The sequence below is a fragment of the Talaromyces marneffei genome, chromosome 1, assembly GCF_009556855.1.
Source record: "Talaromyces marneffei chromosome 1, complete sequence".
NCBI classification, from domain to species: Eukaryota; Fungi; Ascomycota; class Eurotiomycetes; order Eurotiales; family Trichocomaceae; genus Talaromyces; species Talaromyces marneffei.
In genome coordinates, this window is record NC_072348.1 from 3,219,953 (window position 1) to 3,244,303 (window position 24,351).

General features: G+C 46.5%; 10 protein-coding genes across 10 annotated transcripts; 4 read left to right on the forward strand and 6 right to left on the reverse strand.

The window, feature by feature from the left end:
• Positions 1-2,500: 2,500 nt before the first annotated feature.
• EYB26_001204 (uncharacterized protein) lies at positions 2,501-3,631 on the reverse strand (the record flags this gene model as incomplete). Its single annotated transcript, XM_054260515.1, has 2 exons — positions 2,501-2,883; positions 2,956-3,631. The coding sequence occupies 2 exons, from the start codon at positions 3,629-3,631 to the stop codon at positions 2,501-2,503; spliced, it is 1,059 nt and encodes a 352-aa protein (XP_054116490.1).
• Positions 3,632-4,720: 1,089 nt separating this feature from the next.
• EYB26_001205 (uncharacterized protein) lies at positions 4,721-7,242 on the reverse strand (the record flags this gene model as incomplete). Its single annotated transcript, XM_054260516.1, has 6 exons — positions 4,721-5,674; positions 5,735-5,986; positions 6,043-6,787; positions 6,845-6,890; positions 6,940-7,016; positions 7,100-7,242. The coding sequence occupies 6 exons, from the start codon at positions 7,240-7,242 to the stop codon at positions 4,721-4,723; spliced, it is 2,217 nt and encodes a 738-aa protein (XP_054116491.1).
• A 204-nt stretch (positions 7,243-7,446) lies between these two features.
• On the forward strand, positions 7,447-8,502 carry EYB26_001206 (uncharacterized protein; the record flags this gene model as incomplete). The annotated part of the gene is made up of 2 exons (XM_054260517.1): positions 7,447-8,418; positions 8,482-8,502. 2 exons carry the CDS (start codon positions 7,447-7,449, stop codon positions 8,500-8,502), a joined length of 993 nt encoding a protein of 330 aa, XP_054116492.1.
• Positions 8,503-8,613: 111 nt separating this feature from the next.
• Positions 8,614-11,465, reverse strand: EYB26_001207 (uncharacterized protein; the record flags this gene model as incomplete). The annotated part of the gene is made up of 7 exons (XM_054260518.1): positions 8,614-8,935; positions 8,991-9,393; positions 9,446-10,020; positions 10,067-10,961; positions 11,015-11,069; positions 11,123-11,363; positions 11,458-11,465. 7 exons carry the CDS (start codon positions 11,463-11,465, stop codon positions 8,614-8,616), a joined length of 2,499 nt encoding a protein of 832 aa, XP_054116493.1.
• A 582-nt stretch (positions 11,466-12,047) lies between these two features.
• EYB26_001208 (uncharacterized protein) lies at positions 12,048-13,368 on the reverse strand (the record flags this gene model as incomplete). Its single annotated transcript, XM_054260519.1, has 6 exons — positions 12,048-12,254; positions 12,311-12,651; positions 12,703-12,921; positions 12,974-13,047; positions 13,098-13,132; positions 13,186-13,368. The coding sequence occupies 6 exons, from the start codon at positions 13,366-13,368 to the stop codon at positions 12,048-12,050; spliced, it is 1,059 nt and encodes a 352-aa protein (XP_054116494.1).
• Positions 13,369-13,775: 407 nt separating this feature from the next.
• On the reverse strand, positions 13,776-14,217 carry EYB26_001209 (uncharacterized protein; the record flags this gene model as incomplete). The annotated part of the gene is made up of 2 exons (XM_054260520.1): positions 13,776-13,861; positions 14,061-14,217. 2 exons carry the CDS (start codon positions 14,215-14,217, stop codon positions 13,776-13,778), a joined length of 243 nt encoding a protein of 80 aa, XP_054116495.1.
• Positions 14,218-15,646: 1,429 nt separating this feature from the next.
• On the forward strand, positions 15,647-17,072 carry EYB26_001210 (uncharacterized protein; the record flags this gene model as incomplete). The annotated part of the gene is made up of 2 exons (XM_054260521.1): positions 15,647-16,137; positions 16,193-17,072. 2 exons carry the CDS (start codon positions 15,647-15,649, stop codon positions 17,070-17,072), a joined length of 1,371 nt encoding a protein of 456 aa, XP_054116496.1.
• Positions 17,073-18,896: 1,824 nt separating this feature from the next.
• On the forward strand, positions 18,897-19,383 carry EYB26_001211 (uncharacterized protein; the record flags this gene model as incomplete). Its single annotated transcript, XM_054260522.1, has 2 exons — positions 18,897-19,139; positions 19,213-19,383. 2 exons carry the CDS (start codon positions 18,897-18,899, stop codon positions 19,381-19,383), a joined length of 414 nt encoding a protein of 137 aa, XP_054116497.1.
• A 231-nt stretch (positions 19,384-19,614) lies between these two features.
• On the reverse strand, positions 19,615-20,733 carry EYB26_001212 (uncharacterized protein; the record flags this gene model as incomplete). The annotated part of the gene is made up of 1 exon (XM_054260523.1): positions 19,615-20,733. One exon carries the CDS (start codon positions 20,731-20,733, stop codon positions 19,615-19,617), a length of 1,119 nt encoding a protein of 372 aa, XP_054116498.1.
• A 362-nt stretch (positions 20,734-21,095) lies between these two features.
• On the forward strand, positions 21,096-21,854 carry EYB26_001213 (uncharacterized protein; the record flags this gene model as incomplete). The annotated part of the gene is made up of 3 exons (XM_054260524.1): positions 21,096-21,182; positions 21,253-21,439; positions 21,517-21,854. 3 exons carry the CDS (start codon positions 21,096-21,098, stop codon positions 21,852-21,854), a joined length of 612 nt encoding a protein of 203 aa, XP_054116499.1.
• Positions 21,855-24,351: the final 2,497 nt, after the last annotated feature.

Below are 24,351 nucleotides of genomic sequence, written 5' to 3' on the forward strand. Positions count from 1 at the left end.
AGCTAGCTAGACATGAATTTATTTAGGGGCAGTTACGTGTGCCTATTCAGAGGCTCACTAACGGACCTAACGGACCTAACGGGCTCGGTAACGGGCTCGGTATCGGGCTCGGTAATAGGCTTGGGAGAGATTGTATGGCGTAGTAAGCTGGGCCCAGAGCTAGTTTTAGGGCTCGTATTTAATCCTATCAGGTTACTGGTGCAGAGCTTCATATAAGAGCTTACTATAAATGGCGTATAGATATTTGGCGTTTGTAGGGGGGTGGCGAAAATCAAAAAAAAAAAAAAAAAAAAAAAACATGGGGATAAAGCAAATGCCGAAGAAATTGCGTAGGAAAGATTGGTAACAGATGTAAGATTTTTTTTTCCCATGAGGGTCAATGGGTAGGATTAGTGAGATCTTGGTGGGAATAAAGGTTCCCCGAATTCAATTAGCTGATCATGTATATTGAGTCAGTCATCCACCAAATCGCAGCACAGGGGTATGCGCATTATGCAGTCGGATGCCATATATTTCGACATACGTGGGATGTAAGACCTAATTATGTACTACTGGTAGCAATCAATCAGCTGGTGTAGCCTTGTTGGCATCCGGATTACATGGGGCTGTTTATCCTGAATCTCTTTCAGGCGTCCAACCTCTTCTTTCAAGGGAGTATACTGAAGGTAAGCGACGTTGAACCATTACTAGCGCCTCGCCAACAGAACACGGTATCGGCTCCTGTAGGCAAGGTTATCCTAGTCCGGTAATTGCACCATCCAATGACACCGAGCTCAGCCCTATACTTATAGGTGGAATATTCAAGGATGACAGAAAACGTAATTTCACTTCTTCATTGTTCTCCACTTGAAACCTCAAAAATTCTATCCATCTCGTTCTAGACCGATCCTATGGCTCTGATAAGTTCGTCTCTCAGCTCCGGTCCCTGACCAGGGGCTGGTGTGCTTGCTGATTGTCACTGGCATGACATAATCTGACAAGCCGCTTTTTCAGCTCTTGGTGTATTCATTCGGTATACTCACACAGTCAGCTATTATCTCCGCAGGAGAAGGGCTATCTTGTAATATTACTCAAGAAGTATGAACACTCTGCGAAGCTCTAGGATGGCCATACTATATGTACGGTGCAATAGAATAAACTTTCAGAAAAGTATGGGTTGGAGACCCACTTATGCGGGCCCCCGAACCTTATCTATTCTAGGCCAGCCTAACGAGTGGGGAATCGGGATGTGTACAATGTCGGACCACGGAGTATACACCTAAAGACCCTACGGTTAATCAGGTGTCTTATCAAATGTCAGAATGTTTTAAGATTCAATAATATTCAACTATACACCTTAATATTTGTGGCCATGAGAGGGTGACTGAGCTGCCTCGTTTACTTGAAATTTGGGAATTGAGAAAAAGTTAGTTAACTATGTGCTAGTTACGCTGCTAAGTTTGCAGATGATGCACCAGAACAAATTCCGTGATCAGCAGGTAGTCAAGCAACGCAATTCGATTGCATCAAGTTCCATAGGAATATGATAAGTCTCCTTGATTCGTGGTTATCCTATATACAATACATCATGAAAACCCGTGACCATAATGGCAGAAAGAGGTGGACTATACGTACTAAGTAAACATGTTTCCCACTTTAAGTAAAGTACACAGAAATATCAAATGATACTTCATTACCTCGTCTTGTGCAGTCGTGACTCTCCGTCTCGCGACTCTCTGCAATTGTGGATATATGCACGTTGATCCACTTGGTTTCAATCAAGCCTTTGCTGGCACAACAATGCTGGCCAGGATTTAGCCAATGAACGCTGACAGATGGAGGCCACTGCCTTTTCGGGATATTGGTATGTACTCAGGACTCTTCAAGATAGTAGGGCTACATTGTAATTCCACTTTTCAGTCGTTGGTAGGAAATTCAATGTGGGGACTACCAGAGGCGTACCCATAAAGCAGAACCTGCAATGTTAATGAGTCTTTTAGGGCTTAGATGATATCTTCTGCTATCTGGGTGGTTCGATTAATACGCTCCTTTTCGCTAAGATCTTGCGGCACACATCCATGGATATCGCTACATAGGCATTGGAGCACCCCCTGGAGGTCACTCAGGTATCAAAAAACCTGGAATACTCGGATGAATGTTCAATGCTGATATTTCAATGTTGCGTGGGTATATACACTATCAGCATCTCCATTGATAGCTTTTCCTATTCTCTAAGCACTCCATTACCTGTAATCACTGCAAAATCCACTCACAAAATACCGAGCTCATCCATCAAACAAACTAACACATCCATCTCTCAACAATGCCGCGCGTTATGAAAAAGGAGAAGAGAAAGAAATTTTAGAACACAAAAAAAATCCATGCTATGATGAATTTTGATTTATGCAAATGTAGAAAGAAGAGAGGGAACAAAAAGGTGGAAGACATAACAAATATAATTTGACCCCACAAAAACTACATAAAGATGAAAAAAGAGACATCCATATAAAACGCCACATGTTTAACCACCTTCTCCATTCTTAGTCGTCGAAGTGCTGGGAGGTACATGCCTGCGCTTCCTCATAGGTGCTTTCCTCCTCATTCCAATTGCAGTTTGTTGAGATGCAGCTGCCGTTGTCGATCCCATTTCAGTATCTCCCTCTTCATATCCTCCCTCGTCATCAATTCCGTGCGCAGCTTGATATATTGCTGATTCGTCCAGTTCGTTGATATCTCTGGGTTTCATGCGTAACCATTGCATTCGCGGGCCGGACTTGGCGCGCTCTGATACTCGGAATCCATAAATACGAGGTTCATAGATTTTGCCGAAGCCTACACCCGGGGCGAAATTAGACGACAATATACCGTTGATTTGAGCCGGTTGATTGGCCAGTGGTGGTTGGTCTGCAGTTGACGTCGTGGTCAGCGCAACTGATGTATTCAATGAAGACGAGCGCGATTGATTTGAGGTATTACCAGCGGCTAGCGAAGCAGATGACAAAATGCTCTCTGCACGGCCTCCAACATCCAGCTCTGGAAATGTCATGAAAAACAAACATCCAAATGTCGTTCCGAAGAAAGCTCCATCTACCGATTGAAATCGACTGTTTGGCGGGGTGTAGATATCGTAACAGCTAGGACAGAACAATTTGACAGTCTCCTGACCAGGAGTATCGGTGCGACCGACGGGAAGAACCTTGCATCCGTAACAATTCACGCGCGGGCAGACTCCGAAATGATGAACTTCATATTTTTCAAGCATTTGCTGAATCCCAGGCCGTGATGTGATGTATCGTTGATGAATTAATCCATACAACAACTCTGCCGAGCTCTCTATCATACTGAGATCACTAGCCACCCGCATATGTCTCCGATCACCTGCTCGACGGTAGCCCAGCGTTTTCTCATCGCCCAATAGCTCATCATCGTCGTCCTCTTCTTCCTCTTCCTCTTCCTCCTCCTCATCATCCTCGGGCTCAACATCAAGAATCATTTCCAACGCTTCTTTGTACATGGGCACTTGAGACTGCAGGCCTGTCAAGTTGAAATCGTCCTCAATAAAATCCTCCGACACCTCGGCGAAGTACTCATGGCCCATAAGCGAACAAAATGATGAGATCCATGACTCCGGGGCTCCATCGGAAGACGACATGTTGAAAGAACTAGAGTCGGACGAGAAGGTGGACGTGGATATCGAGCTCAGGTCCAGCCTTTCAAGGCCTTCGGCCAGTGTTGGTACTGTTTCTCCAGACACGTTGTCGAGGGTTATGTCGAGCAAACGAGAGGAAGCCAATTAAGTTATTGCTTCTGGGGGATAAGTAACACACGGTGGTGTGTGGGATTGTATCGCTACGGGCGTCTCGCGAGTGAGTAATTCTCGAATCGAAGTTCAAGGAGTTGCGAGATTGACTTCGAATCTGGTAATCGCGTCTTTTTTTGCTTTGATGGTTGAAGTAGTACGGAGATGAATCAAGCGCACCGATACTATTTCGCGAGGAATATTCCACAGTTCATCTGAGCGAACAAGACAACGGTTAGAAATGATAGTAAGAAGGATCAAAATAGACTAGAAAGCGAGTGCTCGCGACTATCGAGCTCTCGATGAGAGCTGCACGAGAAATGGGATGGCGGGGTAAGAAAACATGAGGCTTCGTGCCGTTCGATGAATGGCCACGATTTGAGGGTAAGACTATAAAGAAAAACGCACAAAAAGTTATTTAATAGATCTTCAATTGTATATCATCATGGCGATTCATTCGGCGAGTAAATGGTTGACAGAATGACCGCGCCAGTCGTAGGGCACCGTGTGTGGTTGGGAAGGGCTGCCCAGTTGCCGCAGATGCCATGCAGTCACGTGATATTTCCGTAATTGAGGCTGTCTCGCTAAGAAGAGTCAACGATAACGCTGATAAGAACTATCTATCCTTATCGATACCATCTCACCGAGCCCTAACTCATGAGCATTCAGTTAGGACTTTTCCTCCCACTTGCTGTGGATGCTTGCTCTCAATACTCCGCGATCTAGAAATAAAAGCACAGACATACTGTTTATTCTTGCTATAAAGTATCTAACAGAATCTAGTCCTACTCCTTCATCTTGAGAACTCAATCGAACCCAGGTAATACAAGAAGAGCAAGTGAGAAATCATTTTAAGATGTTTGTCATGATGTTGGTAACGATGTCTCTATAAGATACAAGGACCATAAACTTCGATATTTTACATCGAATGATCAAACTTCATTATATGAGGCCACTCAATATCCGCGAAAATTCAGCATCACTGCTCAGAACACCGGCTAAGCCTTCGCCAGAATTCTGTAAATCGCCATCATTCGAGATAAACCCATTGAGATTATCTGCCCCAAAAGAACTAGATGCACCGACAGCTTCGAAAAGATTGGTCAATTCATGACTGATTTGTAGTCCGTTCATGGGGCTATTCCCTAGTTCAGATATGGTGCCGACTGCTGGTCCATATACCGATATGTTCTCCATGGGATGTCCGGCTAAGCCGGCCATTGCAACAGCTGCGCTTGAGTGGGGGTCACGAGCATCTGCTCCAGTGTTGCGACCAAATACACCAAGTTTCTCAGCGATTTTGCGAAGTCCTTTGATCGAATTCCATAATCGCATGGAGATGTAGGAATGAGCGCTGAAGCCATTGATAAGGTCAAGCGCTAGGTAGAATTCGTCGCGTACCTCACGGCTGAATTCGCCAGGAGCATGACATACTGCAAGAAATAAGACTGCAAGCGCGGCTACCAGAAACCAATTGAAAGTTATCTGTTGTGTTCTGTAGATGTCCGACGTCTGATTGAGTCTAGCAAGGATTCGGATGGTGTCTCTGGCAATATCAACGACCGTACGAGCATGTCCTTGGTTCTCGACAATACTTGATGCCGAATGCAACACTGGTCTATAAATGAGAATCCGTAAATGATTCATTCGAAGGTATAGTAACACCCGTAGCCGCTGTAGTCCTCGATTACCCGAGTTGTTGTTACCGGGTGAATCCACCGAGAGTTTCATACTTTCCGGTATGTTCTTGTACCACTGGCAAACTTGATAATCGAGAAATCCAATCTCTTCTCTGTTGACATCAGTGGATCCTTCATATCCCACACCAGAGTACCATATTTTTGAACTAAGCCGATCATATGCAACCATGCTCTTCGAGTACGGTCGTGAATCATCCTGTCATTGTCAATAAACAAGCACGTATATACGAGACTTTGCTAATGGAGGGCTTCTTACAGGCTCTGGAAGACTAGGGTCAATATCACTATCCGGAATTGCAAAGGGCAAGCCTGTGCCGAAACTGAACCGTCGGTCAAGATTATAGATTGCCCAGAACAGTCTTGTGACCTCTGTCCAATCGCTTTCTGCTGGAAAGGCCTTTATGACTGCATCCCATCGATGCAGCCCGAGTTCGAGACATGCCCGAGCGTTCATACCCGTGATACGATAACACATCAGTTCGTTGTCAGTGTGAAAGTAATACATAGCCTAGCAAAACCAAGTATTAGCATAAAAGATAACAATTCAAAGGATTAATGACAAACCATAATTGAAAACAGCTGGATTGTTTTGATATTTGCGGGTTCCAGTGTCTTTGTATAAAACACTGGCTTCACAGTGTCAAAAAGATGTTGTGCTAGTGTACTCTGACCTCCGCCCTCAAGGACCAATGTTGTAGCAAGAATCATTTTTAAATTAAGGGAATCGTCATCTTGCAAACCGTCTAGTCCCGGTAATTGAGTCTGTGTCAAGCCAGTCCTCGTTGCTGCTTCCAGAAAGTTGTAAAGAAGATTCGTTTGTGAAATGACCTTTTCAATGTTGAAGAAAGGGTACATCAGACCAATCTCTTCTTCATATACTCTGCATAATCGAACTGCCTCTTCTCGAGTGATCGCCCATATAGGGTCCTTGGTAGGATGCATTGCTGCCAGGCGAGTCAAAGCTGTTGGAAGCGATGACTCCTCAGCAGCTGCAGCGAGGTCATCGTGGATTGGATTCTCAGTAGAAGTCAAGCCCATATCGCGGAGGCTCACTCGAGCTACACCGAAATTGAAAGCTGAACTAGTAGGGCCATGAAACCGAGGATGCCTGGCTTGCGGCGGACTTGCTGGTGAAGGCTGCTCTTGGGAAGTTGAAATCGGCCCAGTACGAGAGGGATCGGTGGAATATGAGTCAAGAGGTACCGAGTCAAGCGATGTTTTTAAAGTGGACAATTCGTTCAGACTAGTAAATAGAGTGTTGACTTGGGTTTGGAGAGTGTCAATCTGCTCCTTCATAACCCGAAATTCCCTAGACTACGGTTAGCGCACTATATAAGTTTTTAAGTGAATGCCGAGGAAAACTAACTCGGAGTCCTTGAAGTTTCCGTTGCAGCAATTGGGTGCATATAGACCTTGAGGCGGAGGATTAGTTTAGTGTATGATGATAGTTGGGGCACTAACACTCAAGATTGAGATGCCCACATCGTTGACAAGGCACCTGTCCATTGCACTTGATCTTTCGTCTTTTGCATTCGTTGCTATATTCCGAAGAGGGTCAGATTCCTCTGAACAGATAGACTAAATTAGGGCTTAGGGCATCAGGGACCCCTGCATTTCATACCAGGCAATCGAAATATACCGATTCCGCTTTGCGCGCGTCTGCGTTCCGCTCTCTGGGCCCGCCTTTCTTTTGCCGTCCCCATTCGACGATACACCCGAGGCTTGCGGAGTGTTTCCGTGCGGATTAGGAGACTCTGAATTCATTTTCTTGTGTCGTTTATGTCCGATTCAGAGACGATGCATGGGTTGTACAGAGCTGTTGAGAGTGCGGAACGGTGAGTTCGCCTGAGGGCCTTACCTGCAAATAAGGTTGGAAAGTCGGAGTGCGGGGACGGAAAATCTCCACTCCCGCGCTGTCTGTGCCGAGTTTAATCCCATCTCATCCATTCAAGTATAAGATGCTTCAGGATGGGAGTAATGCGAATATACGGCCAATATGGGGGGATAATAAGTCACACGGTTCGGCCAAAGCCGATAAGGCCAGTCCTACAGCAACATCAAATCTCTTCCCTAACAACAATCACCCATTGGATACCGCCTGACAATCTCCCTGATGAAAATGACATAGACCATTTCCGTCAACACTACTTCACCGCTGAGAAACCTGCTGTATTCCGCTCTGCCGACTTTGCTCGCAACTTACAGGGTTATCAGAAATGGTTCGTTGAGCAGAAAGAACGCGGCGTGAGATTGAATTATGAATACATATCACAATACGGGGATGCGGTTGTCCCACTTGAGATGACCACCACCACAACCTCATCAGAACCATCCTCAGGAGGAGGTGAACAAATCCAATTCAAACGTCTGCACGCGCCATTATCAATGTTTCTAGCATATACTCAATCTCCCCCATCACCACAGAATAAAACAACCATCTACCTCGCGCAAGCACACATCTCCGACCTCCCACCACAACTCTCCTCGGATTTTTCTCCTGCTCCAAGGATAGTCACAGAAACCGGCAAGAACGACATTTATGCCGCAAATCTCTGGATTGGTGCTCCGCCGACATATACGCCTCTCCATAAGGATCCGAATCCGAATTTATTTGTGCAGTTGGCTGGACTTAAACATGTGCGACTCTTAGGGCCGGGGGATGGGATGGGTGTTTTTATGTATGTGAGGAATCAAGTCGCTAGTGATAGTGGTAATGGGGGTGGTGGAGCTGCGATTCGAGGGGAGGAAATGATGATGGGGTTGGAGAGAAAGCTGCTTGAGGATGTTATTTGGGGCGATAATCACTCAGATACTGCGACAGACAGTAGTGGCAAGGGCATGGTCGGGTATGATGTTTTGCTAGAGAGAGGGGATGTATTGTTTATTCCCAAGGGGTGGTGGCATAGTCTCAAGGGGGTGGGGGAGGGGATTACTTCTTCGGTATGTTCTTTTTTTCTCTCTCTCTCCTTTTGATGGATCATGAGACTAATGGTGGGTTGGTAGGTCAATTGGTGGTTTAGATGAAGTAGTCTGGGCCTCTCGGAGATTACTTCCAATGTACGATAATAGACCCCTGTACACATAATATTATAACCATCTAATATATATATAACATATCACCATGAGTCAATTCATCTATGAGAACCTCATCCCCTTGCTTGGATCCCGAGTCCCGGCCGCTCCCCCAGCATTACCCTGTCGACCCGGCTGTGTACTTCCAGGAGCAGGCAATGCTCCCCCAAACCGAATGCCCATCTCCGGCGACCAGATACCGCCTGTATTCGGGACGGGTGGTGGGACTGTATTGGCTCTTGTGGGTTGTGGGGCAGTTAGAGGTTGTTCTGCCGGCGGTTGAGGGACTGGAGGTTGAGGCTGGACTGGTTGCTGCTGATGCTGGATTGGATGGTGATGAGATGATATGTTCAGTGCTGCCATTGCAGCGGCGTTGGTGATGTCACTATTTATCGTCAGCTTCATTGACAAATCTGAAGATAGGTGTAGGGGGGATATACTTTTCCAATTGACTAGCCTCCATCCTACGCTCATGCACAAACGATTTGCAGTCATCTCTAAACCGACCCACAATCTTGGCCAAATCATTGTAAAACTTTCGTCCAACTTCAATATTGCTAATGAGCTCCTTGTACTTTGCGTATCCATTCTCAAGTTCTTGTAGTGCCTTTTCGCGTTCTTTGCTAGATGTATCGCCACGACGAGCACGGTTGAAATTGTTGTTTGCTTCGCGGACTTGAGTTTCGAGCTGTTCTTGTTCGGCTCGTTCTTGGGCGACCATGTCAATGTCTGAGTCATAAAGGTGGAGATGGTCTTCGAATAAGGTTTCGAATTGGCTTGCTTCAATGGGTTGCATAGGGAATTCTCGCTCAAGGCGAGCTGTTTCTTTGAGTAGAGCCGGGTCTGCAGATGCGTTAACTCAGGTTTCATGCTTCCACCGAGAATAGTGACTTACTGATATCGTCTGCACGAGCCTTCTCCTTCAAAACTTGAACACGACGCTTCCGCCGATTCTCAAGTCTGCTCACCTCATTCAAACAACTCCTCAACCTGCTAGACTCCCTCTCTAGATCTGGGGTAATTGAAGCCCGACGACTGCTAGGAATATACGATTCCAAGTCACGATTCGTGCCGGTCAATATACGAAGAACCTTTTCGGCATCTCGCAATTTACCCCGAATCAGCTCGTCGGTACTCTGAGCAGAGGAGAAATAGCCATTGATATCCGACGCTGTCTGGTACACTTTTTGTCCGGCTATAACAGAAGACTCTCTGTTCCACCTGTCTGTACCATACTTTGCGCGAGCACCGTCGTCTTCTTCCTTTTCTGCTGATAGGAGGTCCACACCCTCAGAATACAACGCTTTGTCGTTGTTCTTGACTTGAGCTGTGTCTTCTAGAGAACGATGTAAGCGATTGAGGCCATCTTGTTGACGAAGCTCCTCCGCGTGAGACACAAGAGTTGGTGGAATTCCTAGAGGTTTCTCCAAAGCTTGTAAAGAACCAGGCAGATTGAGCGATTGCAAAAGACTAGACATGTCAGTATGTGACCTTCCCCAGATCAGTAGAAACTCACTCTCGCAATTTATCAGTCATCGACTCCAACTCTCCAATAATCGTCTCATTAACCAATCGATCCCGACGATCAGAATAAATACTAGCCGCAATATGAACAGCATACGGCACCAACTTGGCAAGTAACGGCTGCCCAAGCGGCCCATTCTCACCAAGCATAGAAATCGCATCAGTAACCTGCGTCGGCGCCTTCGCAGACACCATAACCGCACGATCAATAGGCTTCAACTCGGACTTTGGAGGCACCGGCATAAGATAGATCATATCATTATCCTTTTCAGCTCGTTTGAGATCTTCTGTCACTCGACTTTTCAATCCGTTTAGATCACCCAGGACAATCCGATTGATCCATTTGGTCTCCTTGAGCGCTTCATTTACGCATTTCAGACTATCCCTTAGACGCGCAACTTCCTCTCCGTATTTCCTCTTATCCAGACAATCGAGCGACTGCCGATATTGCGCCGCGGCCGCAAAATGATGATGTTTGGCGGACATGTGATGTATCCAATCTGTACTAATCGCATTCGACTTCACCGCGTAATCACCAGCTTCAGCATAAAAGTCACACACTTTGGCCGCTAGCCGCGCTATAGAGGCATCCTTGAGTCCGTCCTTGACAGCCTTTTGCCAAAAACATTCCTGCGCTTGCGCTAAGAGGAGTTCTTCGAGACTTTGTAGTGTCATTTCGTCCATGTCTTCTGGAGGTGAGGCACGAAGATCGGGAATAATATCTTTTCGGAGGTGGGCGATGACACCAGCACCCTGAGAGAAGTAGTTGCATGCTTGTTTGAGGCCGTCAGATGTAGTCCTATTCAGCGAGTAGGCAAGTTGCGAATACAACGCGGCAAGGTTGAATAGAACATTTGCGAGCTCGAATCGTAGATTATTCTGCACAACTTCACCCCAGCACGTCAGTATTCTCCCCAAATGCTGAGGGTGAGCGACATACTTGGCCGAGTCGTATTAAACCCAAAAGCCGGATACCACGAAAAATCCACACCAACCTACACGACCGTAAGCCCAAAGCTCATATCAAACCTCCAGAGGATATACACACATCAACAGGAAACTTCCCACCCAACCATTTCAACTGAGCTGCATAAGCAACCAACCGACTAATCCCTCTGACATGCGGTTCCTGTACATTCACAGCTTCGGATCGGAGTCGATCGAGAATGAGCAGATCATCTGCAAACATGTCCGGTCGTTGATCATATTTGGAGGAGATGTATTGCGTTATTGCGTCTGAGAGGGAAACGGTGAGGGTGTGCCGGAAGGGCAGTTGGAGGATGTTGCCTCTAGAGAAGAGGGGTTGTTAGCATAGTGGCCGCGATAGCAATACGCGATAGCAACTGCAATGAGAAGCTGTGGATTAGAGTTTTCCAAACTTACGATGCCATCGTATGTACAGCGCTGTATCATGAATACAAGAAGAAGAAGAAGAAGAAGAAGAAAAGGAGGGCTGGAATAACAGCTAAAAGGCAAGTTCGAGCGTGGAAGATATCTGGAGTTTTTCGGGAGTTGTATATATCCGCTATTTATGGAGATTGACCTGGCAACAGCGCAAAAAAGCGGAATGACGTCGGCTATCGTATTCCCACTACGATTTATATCTACGAAGAACTACAAAAAGTGGCATGAAGTCCAAGGGGGCATCGGGCTAATAAAATCATATATTTCATTTCTGGGATTTACATATTCCAAACTTGATATTTTCCAATCAAGTTCGACCCAACTGATTCAATCCCACGTCGACAAAGCGATCGTGTCGTATGTAACGGAGTAAATTATACAGAAGTTCGTACAGTCAAACAGTACAGAACTGTTTTGGTCTTTTTGTATGTACACAATATCGTGATACACATTCTGATTTGTGTAAAATTGCTTGCAAACAATAGCAGATGGATTGGCTTGGCCTGATTCTTCCACCTCTTCACATTCAATCTCCGAAAGTCCGGTGATTTTGTTTCATTGGAATTCTTTCATGTCTCAAGGCTATTGATCTGAGCCTTGGTGTATTCGAAAAGACTGAAAAGGATCATGTTCTGGAAGCTAGTCCGCATCAGGGAAACGGAGAGACCCTTGTACATGCTGGATCTCGACACGGCCACCGAGGCTTCACCGATCTCCTTTGTTCTGCCGAGTAGAATACTCTGGGCGCGTGTCTTTCGTGTGTCGAGTGAATAAGTCTGATTTGATGTTAGTCATGATGATCAAAACTAGAGCGTAACTACGTAGAACTTACAACCAGCCAAGGTATAGTCCCGCACAAAGCACCTGCTACCATCGGAGGACCGAATGGGGTTTGCGCCGGTTTGCCCATCTCTTTGGCAATGATCTGCTTGACTGTTTCATATATCCCAAAGTATAACCCAGTTCCAATGGTGTCGCGAATGGCATGAAGATAGTATCCGGTGTAAAGACCGCGGAAACCATGACGACTGATGATTTTTCTAAAAGCCTGGATGGTGCCCAAGCGCGGTAATGAGCGTACACGAGGATCTCGAACGGCATCCGGCGAGGCTTGAGAACGGTATGCCATTAATACTGATGTCTGGACGACATTTTTCGCTAGCTCAAAGGGGCCTGAAATTTATCAGCATTTTCTCCGTGTTTCCGTATCTCACAATCACTAACAAGCAAACGGTGAGGCAGCGAGACCTGCGCACATCCCAGCCACTGTAAATGTAGTAATTGTCGCGAAACTAGGAACACTGCCAGGCTGATTGTAGTAAAGCAGAGGAGAGACGCCAGTGAGACGTTCATACTCGTCGGAAATGCGATATTTCACGGCCTGATAAGTACTGAAGCTGATAACCCGCACAAAGGTGACACTCATGAGCGGAGGCAGAAAGCCTATGCCAGTCAGAAAAATGTACCATAGGTCATCTCAGGAAGTGGAACGTACCAGCTGTATAACCTCGAAACCCCTCCGTACGCCATATATATTTTGCACACTCTTTGAGGTTCCGGAAATTATGACTGCTCCAGTTAGTGCTTGGCACAACAGTGCAGTCCAGAGTTAGACGTACGTTTGCATTCGAGTCTTGAGATTTTCTAGAGGTGTCTATAGTCCAAAATGTCAGCAAAAAATCAGAACCAGCTAGTTGATATACGTACCACAGCTAGTGTAGCACAAATCGTCGAGGTCGCAGAGGCTACTTGAGTCCGATATCTCTTCAACATACGATTTCGCTTCTTCGTGTCAAAGCCCCATGGACTCGACGTCGACATTGCGGCGGCAGATGCAGCTCGAGTGGATCCGGTTGAGGAAAGACGAACGTGACCGGAACTGTCGTTCATAGTCATACCTGGCAATTGACTCAGGCCATATGCCGCTCAGCTATAAAATTTCTGATGGCAAGATAAGCGAGACCAATTGAACGATCGATTCAGCTGGTTATATCTTGCGTGCTCGTAGGGTGGGCTGGGAACCCGATGGAACGCAAAGCGGTCTCTCAGGAGTCGAGATGACCGTTCGGCGTCCCACAGTCGTTTCTCAAGATGGCCGTGGAAACCCACGTTGTCATGGAACTCTTATAGAAGATGGTTGCCTTCTCAAAAGAAGACGCGGACTAGGAGGGTTTGAAGATAATTGGCACAATTTTGCTATGAAGTATGGAATTGGGTGAAGCAAATAATATGAAGGTTTCCTGAAGCCGCTGCTTGAGTTGATCACGAATTCTCGAATCTGAGCGAGTTTATGCAATCTAATCCGTGGGTCGAGGCCGAACGAGGGACTTGTGGCCGCCAATAAAGGTCGTCGAGCTTCGGAACGGAGACGAAAATTCGACGGCTATTCCGAGGGATCAGAACGAGCGAGAAAAGATGAAAAGACAAATTGACTGTGATATGCAATTGTTCAAGTGTGACCACAATGATAGTTTCACCACAGTCAATTGCACAGTGGTGGTAGGTCGAAACCGAAATCAAGCGGATGGGGGGGTAGTTGGATGAGCTCGTTGCATGTGGCGGCAGTTGGAAGCGGAACGTACCTCGTGTGGGGCTCAGCCGATTTGTTGAAGTTGTGTTGTGGTACGTGCTTGGTTCGTGGTTCTCTATATACCAAAAACCCGGGGAAACAGAGATAGCAGGGGGCGAAATTACATCAACGATGAGAAATTGCAGCAGTGAGCGAGAAGTAACAACCATGAAAGTGGAAGTTGTGCATACATAGTACCAGCCGAGGGTTGCAGCAGGAGGACGAATGGGATCGGAGCTGAGTGCACCGGAGCATTGACGATCGACCGCCCGGAGAGGAATAGCGGGCTTGGCTTGGACGGGTGAGTGCTCTAATGACGTCGTCCAGATGGCCTGTACATACTCTGTATACAGTACATAAATAACATACGTACTACATGGTAGTAGTTAACTACTGTATCTACACATTCTTCCCCAGGGGTTCACGGTTTATTAAGTTGTCTTGACGCATCGGGCTAGATGATCCGCCGTGTCTATCTACATGCTCTAGGAGTACTACGCCCTGGGATGTGAACTCTCGCCAAGAATGAGACCAGACCAGAGTCGACACAATCCGAGTTGCCTTTGTTGTATGTTGTAACTAGATTCGAATAACTCATCGTCATGCCATCCGAAGCGCCAAATCGAGGCTTCCGATCTTACGGTTCATTTCTTTGCATGGCATTTCAGTATACCTCTGAGAGCACGACCATTCTTCTGTGATGCTGACAGCAGTCAACCATTGCAATTGTGAGAATGGGTATAACTTGACGTTTATATCGATGGTATATCGGTCATACATCCCTGTCGCGTGCCCGAGCGCATAACCGGTTTGCTGCCCACCATGCGGTTTCTTGGCCACCGCCAGAAGCTAGTACCTAAGAAGTGATTTTCTTTTGTTTTTTGAGGAATCCGTCAGGGCTCCATAAGTTCGATCGCGAAAGAGATAAGATTAATAAAAAGAAAAGAAAGACAAAGTCGCTAGTCTTTATTTTAATTTTTTTTTTTGTTTGTAGGCGGTCGAGTGTACTCCGTATCATGACGGTTACACGATAATCAATAGACAAAAAATGCCGAGAGATGAGCACATTATCATCGCCGCTGATTCATCGCAAGAGCTGCTTGATCTATCAAGGTAAGCAGTTGATACTCCATAGTACGTACGTAGATTGGACGACAGTTCCTCGGCATGTCATGCCGGCGAACTGTCGTCCAATCTTCAAAGAGCTTTAAAGACGAACAATCGGTACGGACGGGATTGATATATCCATAACCTTGGGAGCAACAGAGCAGCCGTGCCGTCGGTTAACTAGCCTGGAAAAGGAATATACCTACTCCGTAAGGGACGACGGAACTGGTGGACCTCGGTCCATCCCTTCCCCGCAAAACCCAGGAAGGCCAACCTCCACAGGATAGTTATCTTTCTGCGTGTGAATAATCAGAGAAGGATCAAATACACAGTCATCGGACCACGAAACCTCTGCATTGCGAATACTACATAATTATTTGTACCATTCTTTTTCTTCTCTTACCTAAAAGTTATACGGTTGCGACATAGATTCGCAGAATCTCTTTTTTAAGGTTTAAGGTTTGAGGTTTGCACCCATAATCAACCATCGCCATGGTCAAACAACAACAACCTGCCTATATCCTCGGCGTGGGCATGACCAAGTTCATCAAGCCCAGAGGCAAAGTCGACTACCATGAAATGGGGTTCGAGGCCGGCGTCAAGGCCATGCTGGACGCCCACATCACCTACGACGACGTCGAGCAAGGTGTAGCTTGCTACGTCTACGGAGACAGCACCTGCGGCCAGAGAGTGTTTTACCAGTTTGGATTGACCAAGATTCCTATTTACAATGTCAACAATAACTGTGCTACCGGTTCTTCTGGTCTCGCTCTCGGTCGCACTATTGTGTCTCACGGCGCCGCGGATTGTGTCCTTGTTGTTGGATTTGAGAAGATGAACCCCGGTAGCTTGCAGTCATACTTTAATGATCGAGAGAACCCGACTGGCCTGTTTGGAATGATGATGGCTGAGACTCGTGGTGTTACCAATGCGCCTGGTGCTGCTCAATTGTTTGGTAACGCTGGCCGGGAATATATGGAGAAGTACGTCGCACAGCTCGTTGAATCAACTATCCAAAAACTAACGATTGTCGTGTAGATACGGAGCCAAGGCAGAAGACTTTGCCGAAATCGCTCGTATCAACCACGAACACTCCAAGCGCAACCCATACTCGCAATTCCAGGACGAATACACTCTTGAACAAGTCATGAAAGCGCCCATGATCTTTGAGCCACTTACCAAACTCCAATGCTGCCCGACCTCAGATGGTGCTGCCGCCGCCGTCATCGTCTCCCAGGCCTTCCTCGATGCTCGTCCTCACTTGAAATCCCAGGCTATCTTGATCGCTGGCCAGACCATGGCTACTGATGACTTGTCCCTATACGATCGCAGCTCCATCGACTTGATGGGTTTCCAGATGACCCGCCACGCCGCCCGCACCGCTTTGGCAGAGGCCAAAGTGAACGTCAAGGATGTCAAGGTATGCGAATTACACGACTGCTTCTCAGCCAATGAGATGATTACCATCGACGCACTTGAGCTCTCCGAGCCAGGAAAAGCGCATGAAATGGTACGCAAAGGCGATATTACCTATGGCGGACACATGGTCATCAACCCTTCCGGCGGCCTTATTTCCAAGGGTCACCCTCTCGGCGCTACGGGTCTCGCTCAATGCGCCGAGCTTGTATGGCACTTGCGTGGCTGGGCCAACAACCGTCTGGTCAAGGGTACTTCGGTCGCTTTGCAACACAACCTGGGTCTGGGCGGTGCTGTTGTTGTGACCGTCTACAAGCGCGCGGATGGTAAAGAAGCCACCCCCGTTTCGGATCAAGAAATTGGCAAAGTTACGGGTCTTGGCTATAACCCTGCCGTTTCGGCAAAGGGATTTACTGCAGCGCAGGCCAAGTCGGTGTTGAGTAAGAATTTTAGCGAGTATGCTCAGGGTGATGTACAGGAGAAGGTTCTCGCTCGTTTTTAGTTGGTCTTGCAGTTTGGATTGATAATTTGTAGATTTGCTTGTCTTTTGTCAAATGTTCCACTGAATGTACAAGACCGTTAATGTCATGATCTATGAAAAATAAAAATAAAAAAGCATTAAATCATAATAAACAATAGCGTTATCCTTATCTCTGCCTGAGGCTCTCAATCTTATATCCACCGCTTACATAACGTACCCATGAGCCCCACAATTCATCCTTTCTCCCTATGTGCACCAACAAATTTTCCCTTTTTCCCTTCCCTTCCTTTTCTCTTTTCATCTCATATACATATCAAGGTCTTCATACCCTTGTAGCTGAGTTTTGCAACGTCTCATCTACAAATTTAGAATGTTTAGACCGAGAGTGAACAAAACATGCTTGTTCTAATCCCGACGATTCTTTTCAGAAAAACGCCTTTTTTTTTGCTCTGCGCGGCGGCCGGGTTCGCTTATAGCATACATACTTCTCATTTCATATTGATTTTCTTCTGTGATGATGAGGGGAGGGGTTGAATATGCCCTTTTAATGAGGATCAATTGTTTTAATTGGTTTTGTTGTTACTAATCTTGATAGGCAAGAATAAAACTGCATTTTTCTTTTTTGTGCTCTTTGGATTTCCCTGCCTTCTGCTCCGACGTCGACATCGAAACATTCCATTCCGCGATATGCCACTATCCTGGCATGATCGACTCGACCACCACCGTCGACGCGTCAATGATGATTTCATCCCGTAATCTTACAAAGTCAAAAAACACGGCATATTCGAAGTCTCGTCCGTCCATCTCACAATGACGGAGGAGGTCAAAATTTTTGCCAATAAAAAGAACGTTTTCTTCTCAAAATAGAAGAAGAGACGGCTTCACTCGTGTTGCGTTGGTTCTGATTTTGAGATGGGGCTTTACGTGTCAATAGAGGGAGGTACATATACCTATATCTTATAACTTAGTGAATGAATATGCTTTTTTTTTCACTGGAATGCAGGAACTCATGTATGTATGTACGTCGTAGTTTAGAGTCTGTGGAAGAACGTCAGATCCCTCAATTTGACATCTTGGCAAGGAATGCTTGTCTGGACTCTGTTGTAAATATCACAGGTACATGTAAGGGATGTCGATGATGGATGGTATCCTTCATCCCCAGGCATAAGCCCCAGGAATGATATCCCGTCTGTGTATGAACATCTGAACAGACAAACATAATAATCAATGGATAGTAGACTATGACTGTCGTTGTTCGTTTCATCTTTATAGTGCCTCAACTCTGTCTGAAGAAGAAGAAGCACTAGATGCTCTTCTTGATATGTTCCTAGGGGCAAGAAGAAGGGAGGCAAGTAAAAGCTCGAGCACCATTCCATTTCAGAGTTATATGAGCATCGACAATGCCCACGCGGCAACCCTCCATTGTTGACTCTTTGCCTACCTTCTCTTAAATGATCAAGTACGGTCCTCGGGGGGCGAGTGCAAAGTACATACGCCGGCATGTTGATCAATAACTCCCGGAGGATTCCCTAGCCACCTAGGTAGATAACACACTCCATATCACGGATGTTTGCCGAAGGGGTATTGCACCTGGTAACCTTAAACCACTTGAATAACAGATTGTCAGGTATGGCTGGTAGGCATGTACCTGGCGCCAGGGTACATGCAACATATTAAAGGGTTGCTGATTCTCTCCCCGGATCAAATCTCATTTGGAATTTTCTTTTTTCGTAGCTTTCGACATTTGAGTTTTCGACACACTCGCCAGTAAGTTTTATCCAACCTTGCCATACACACTTTGCTCAACCAAAACACCATTGAAATACTCTTCTTCAAACGACAAAAATGGCCCGCTTTAATTACTTCTACTACCTCTTCGCGGTCTTTGCCGTCCTCGCCCTCGTCGCAAATGCGAGACCAACATCCACCCAGCCCAACACCGGCAGCGTAGCTGGCATGCCCGGCATGGCCGCTGAATTCGGGAACGCCAACTCTGGTACCGACAAAACCCAAGACAAGACCTCCTCCAGCGACGCTGAGTCGGCGTATTTGAGTGAGATGGAAAGAGCGATTGAGGCTTTTGAAATGGTAGCTCACCCTCTATCTTCCTGGTTATATTTCTTTGTTGCTTGGGTTGACTAGCTGACAATCTGCTGAAAAGGCCGCTTCTGCTTCGGCTGGTGCTTCGCGTCCTACCCCCGGCGTACCGACCACGGTCCTAACTTCTGCAAGGAACATGGCTAGTCCTTCAGCATCTGCGGCTGCAAAGCCAAAGAGTATGCTGTCTAACCTGCCTCTGGTTGGAGGCTTGGTTGGTGGATTGCCTTTCTAAGTTGATTATGATGGGTAAAGTCATCATCTTCAGGATGAAAGCCGGGAAGAAGTCGATGTTTGTGTGTTGATGGCAAAATGTGTTGTTTATGGGGTCATGTTTTGTTCTTATCTTTTTCATTGCAGGATAACCCTTGCTGAAAACTGTTAGAATACCATAGTTGGAGTCGTGAGGAGGTGCGGCGGACTCGGGGGTCGATTTAGCAGTTATGTCTCTCATGAAAATGTCATGCTAGCTTATGGATTCGTCCCGCATCCCTTCGTATGTCTTGTATACTCCGAGTTTTGTTGTCTTCCAACGAGCACCAGATGTTGGCAGACTGTTCGCCAGCTCTAATCTTGCAATGTCAGCTGTTGGAAGAATACCATTTCCAAATCTTGCTAGCATCAGGTCGACGAATGTCCACAGACTCTCGCCCTCCCATGTAGCTATGTGCACAGCAAACTGGATAGTCCGTTTCATGACAACTATTCGTTCTGCGATCATCCTATCCTCCTGCATAGAAGGAGAGTTCATCATCTGCCTGTCACAATCTAGAAGATAGAAAAGATACATCCATCCCGATATATCGCTTGGATTGGATAGACACCATTTCAACACTGGTTCAATCATGAGGATAGCCAAGTCAAGTAGTAGAGCTTGACTACCATCCCCCAACACTTCTTCACGCGACACTCCTTCTTTTGAAGAGCTATATCGACACACTAAAGCATGTAACTGGCGCATATAGCTGAACGCATAATAGTTTCGGGGATGTAACTGGCCTGACTTGCAAACCACATCAAGCTCTTTTAGTATGAGTCTGCAAAGGGGATCATAGGCCATTGCATTCTGTTCTTTCAAATTCAACAGCTTGCCCATAATCCACAGCCGATGCTGCCATAGTGTAGGCGACTTTGTATGTCGATGTAATGGCGAACATTGAAATGAGGACAAGAGAGTTGTTTCTCTTTGCAAAAGATCTTCCAAGTGTCTTGATTCATACTGATTATCATACTGTTGCATTGAAGAGGATATATATCGCTTCCTCCAGTTGCATGCCGTCACATGCTCACAGTCAAAAAGGAGGATGATCTGAGTAGCAATGGAGAGTTCGTTGGCTTCGTCCGACTCATCTGGAAGACCCCCATTGACAGTGTTCTCTTTCAGTTGAGTGAGATATCTCGTAAGTTTCTGTCTCGCAATTAGAAAGGCCTTGACCAGCGCGGCCTTGGTGATTCCAATGCAGAGTCCATCTTGTAAGAGTGGCCCCGATTCCGGAGTCAAGATCTCAATTTCAAGAACCTCGTCAGATTTTCTGTTGGCGAATATACTAGAAAGAGAATGGTAAATCTCCTTTGCAGAAGTCATTGACACCGCGGCTAGACTTGTTCATAATCGTGCGATATTCTTGAAAGATGATGCAGAATGATGAGTGGTGATAGGCGATGTCTTGGCGGCTCGGAGCACCTGCCGCTCAGTCGTTAAAGCCGGACGTCATTCATATTCTTTTCTGCCCGAACTTGACCTTCAACGTTCTCACCACTGAAACATATGGAGCTCCAAGCTCGCGATATTGAATATACAATTTCATTACGAGAGTCGACTACCGCTACCGAATCTCACCTTCTCCCAAACAGTCCGTGGTCGTTATTCCCCTCCGCACTGTGCGGTCTTCCCACAATCGCCATCAATCTATTGCGGCAACCATCGAGAAACAATAACAACTCAAAATGATTTCCTTCTTATTACTTATTTTCCTCATACAACTAGCCATATATATCGTCAATACGATCGGCTCAAGCACGATCGATGACCTGGTATGCACGAACCCTTCGAAGTAACCCTGGTTTGTGAGAATCTATTCTAATCTTTCCATCTTGCGAACAGCTATGGATTCTCTACCTACGATTACCAATGCCCATCTCAAAAGACACTCGTAAACATGGTGAGCTAAAGCACGATGTCGTCCAACTCAAACGAGAAATGAACGCGACCAGTTCGCAGGACGAATTCGCCAAATGGGCAAAACTGCGAAGGAGGCATGACAAAGCTATGGAGGAATACGAGGCGATGAGTCAGTATAAACAAGTCCCTACTTGCGAAACTACAGAAACAGGATGTATAGCTAACATAGTTTCTGCTTCCTAACAGACCGATCAATGGGCTCAAGAAAAACCTCGTTCCAATTCTCGATCAAAATAGCCCGCTGGCTAACACTGAATGGACCTCGCCTCTTCATTCAATTCTACTACACCAAGACTCCCGTCTTTGATCTTCCCGCCGGATGGTTCCCGTACCCCGTTGAATGGATCTTGTCGTTTCCGCGGGCGCCGTTAGGATCGGTTAGTATCCAGGTATGGAGCAGTGCTTGTGCGACAGCTATTTCGTTGGCGGGCGACGTGGTGATTGCGGTTGTGCAGAGGAGACAAGCGAGCAACAGACAGGCTCAGGCAGTTCCTGCTGGGAAGTCGGAAGCTGCGACTAAATAGAGGAATATTCGAGATACATTGTACCCGTTTATTACTACATTAAAAGCATAATGCATATTGGGTTGCGGTAGTTACGTTTGATGATGGAGCTTAGATAATGTGAAAATGAAGTGAAGATTATATTTGATAACTTATGTATAATACTAAAGCGAGACAATGTTCATCAGATATGATTACAATCTGGTCTTCAACGGTCCTTGCACGATGGCCGGATCCTCTGTGCTTGACTCTATGATTGTTTTACATCATCACACGAACCTCGCTCACCCACCCCCAATTCAACTCTTGAAGCCCACGTTCCAATTAAAATCAAAAGTCCGGCCCCTTTGACAGGGCATCTGTGTTGGCCATCAGACAAACGACAACATAACTCGTAGTCTGACAAGACCCAATCACCGCTTTCCCATAAGCTACAGACTTGCGAAGAAAAAAAAAAAGGAACTCCTCGCCTCAAGAATGAGCCCCATTGAGTTACCCGCCTGAACCAAATCAGACAAGCAATCGCATGACTATCGAACCACGACGAAGAGCAACCCCAATACTGATATCCCGAGAGACATCCTCTTCTCTTCAAACCCCGTCAACGCCATTGTGTCCACTTTCCCTGACAGGAGAGTGTCGCAGAGATCGTGATCCAAAGGAAGAATAGGAGCGTAAGCCGCTATCAAATTGCTTTTATGGCGGCGCGTTTCCGCATTGCCTGACTAGACATTCTCATGGGAGAACAAAAAACCAATACGTAAAACGAATTGGGCAGGGTGTCCGGGGACTTTCTCCCAAAGCTTGGAGGAAGAGGTATGGGTATACGCTCTTGTGTGTGAGCTTTGAATGCGATTCTTTGAGCGAGGAGTTGGAGAGAGAAGTCAACAGGAAAGATAAAATTTCTGATTTTCGGTTTTAGTCCGACCGGGACGCGAGGCGCTAACCTATTTTGGGGCGTGGGGGTGCAAATGATGCAAACATGCAAACAGGATTGTTGTAAGTCACGTGACTTCTGTTGCGGAATCACAATCACAATCACACGTGCGACATTTCCTCATCGGCGCAAATCTGATTGATCAACTCAGTTGGTCGTTACACGGCCAGCTCATGTACTCCGCAATATGTGGATGAGGCACATGCACGACCATCAACACGTACAGAGAACGTCGTTCGCACTTACTGACAATAGACAATAGACAAATTCAAATTGAGGCAAACTCTTCTCAGCCCGCCGGAGCGGCCGAGCCTGGACCTAGACGCTTGTACGTAATGCCCGTGAGGTATTTTGATCCTGGTCGAGCGATTTTATCGATGTGTGATGATCTGAGCTGTCATTCTTGTCTGCAATTGTTTCAGACGGATGCACTTCCCCAGACTTGGGCGGCTAGAGAATGTAGTATGCTAGTTACACTGGTGACTCCTCAAGTGCTATTGTGGTATTCAGGAGGTAACTAGCACTTTCAATCTTTGCTTACGATTTAGAATCACCAAGTTACAGAGCAACTAACCAAGTTATTGAAAAAGTTGCAATGCAACAGTGTTCAGGCTCAGCGCTGCAACAATCCGTCAGCCAAGCTTGGTAACTCTACACGAGCACAACCGAGTCACGAGAATAAGAAACGTCGCTCGGATCGATTTACAGACCAATGCAGGGCCTAGCTGCGTCCTACGGAGGACACTGGTGCATTCTGGGCAGTTATTTTAACGTAATAGCGTCGCCAAGTCTAAGCCTCTCGCCGGCCCTTTTGAGTCTCTCTGAGCCTTAGAGGTTACGCAGGCTAGTGCCCTACTCCACACGTTGCTCTACTATGGAGTAAATACGGAGTAGGAGTAGTATGTAAAGCCAAAGTTGCCGTCCTGCCGTTCCCCCATCTTTCCGCCCGCCACTCCCAAAACGGGCTTCCTCTCAGCGCCTCACATGCCCAATAGGAATGTTATGCACTCGAAACTTCTGCCTGTTAAATCCTGCGTCTGTGTCACTGTGTGCCTTGTACCCGCTCCTGTCTTGCTGCTAAACAAGTCAGGGAAATAAATTGTGGGGATCAGCGAGATCCGGCCATGTTATTTGTCCGCGGGTTGACAAGGGCTGCCCTTGCTATGATCTGTGCCAGCCACATGACCTAGTGAATATTTACTTTGGACTTAGTCGCTATGAGGGCCCGGGGACTTGGGTTGGCTTGCTGTGTGACATACCATAAGTTTATATACGTCTAGGCTGCGCTTCCGGGGTATTCCTGCTGATCTAGTCAAAGTCCCCAAGATTCCGTCCCTTGTGCACGCGACAGCCTACTTATCATCAGAAGAGGGCCGGTAGATTGAAGCCCATATTGCTGAGCCCACATTATTTTTGCGGGGATCCGGGGAACAAAGACATGGATTTCATCAACCAAAAACTCGCCAGGCTCAACAACCCTATAGTATCTCTACAAAAAGCAAAAAGACCAGAAGAAAAACAGGCTAGGAGAAAATCATCCAGCAATCCAACCCGGACATGCACATACTGCAAAAAACGAGA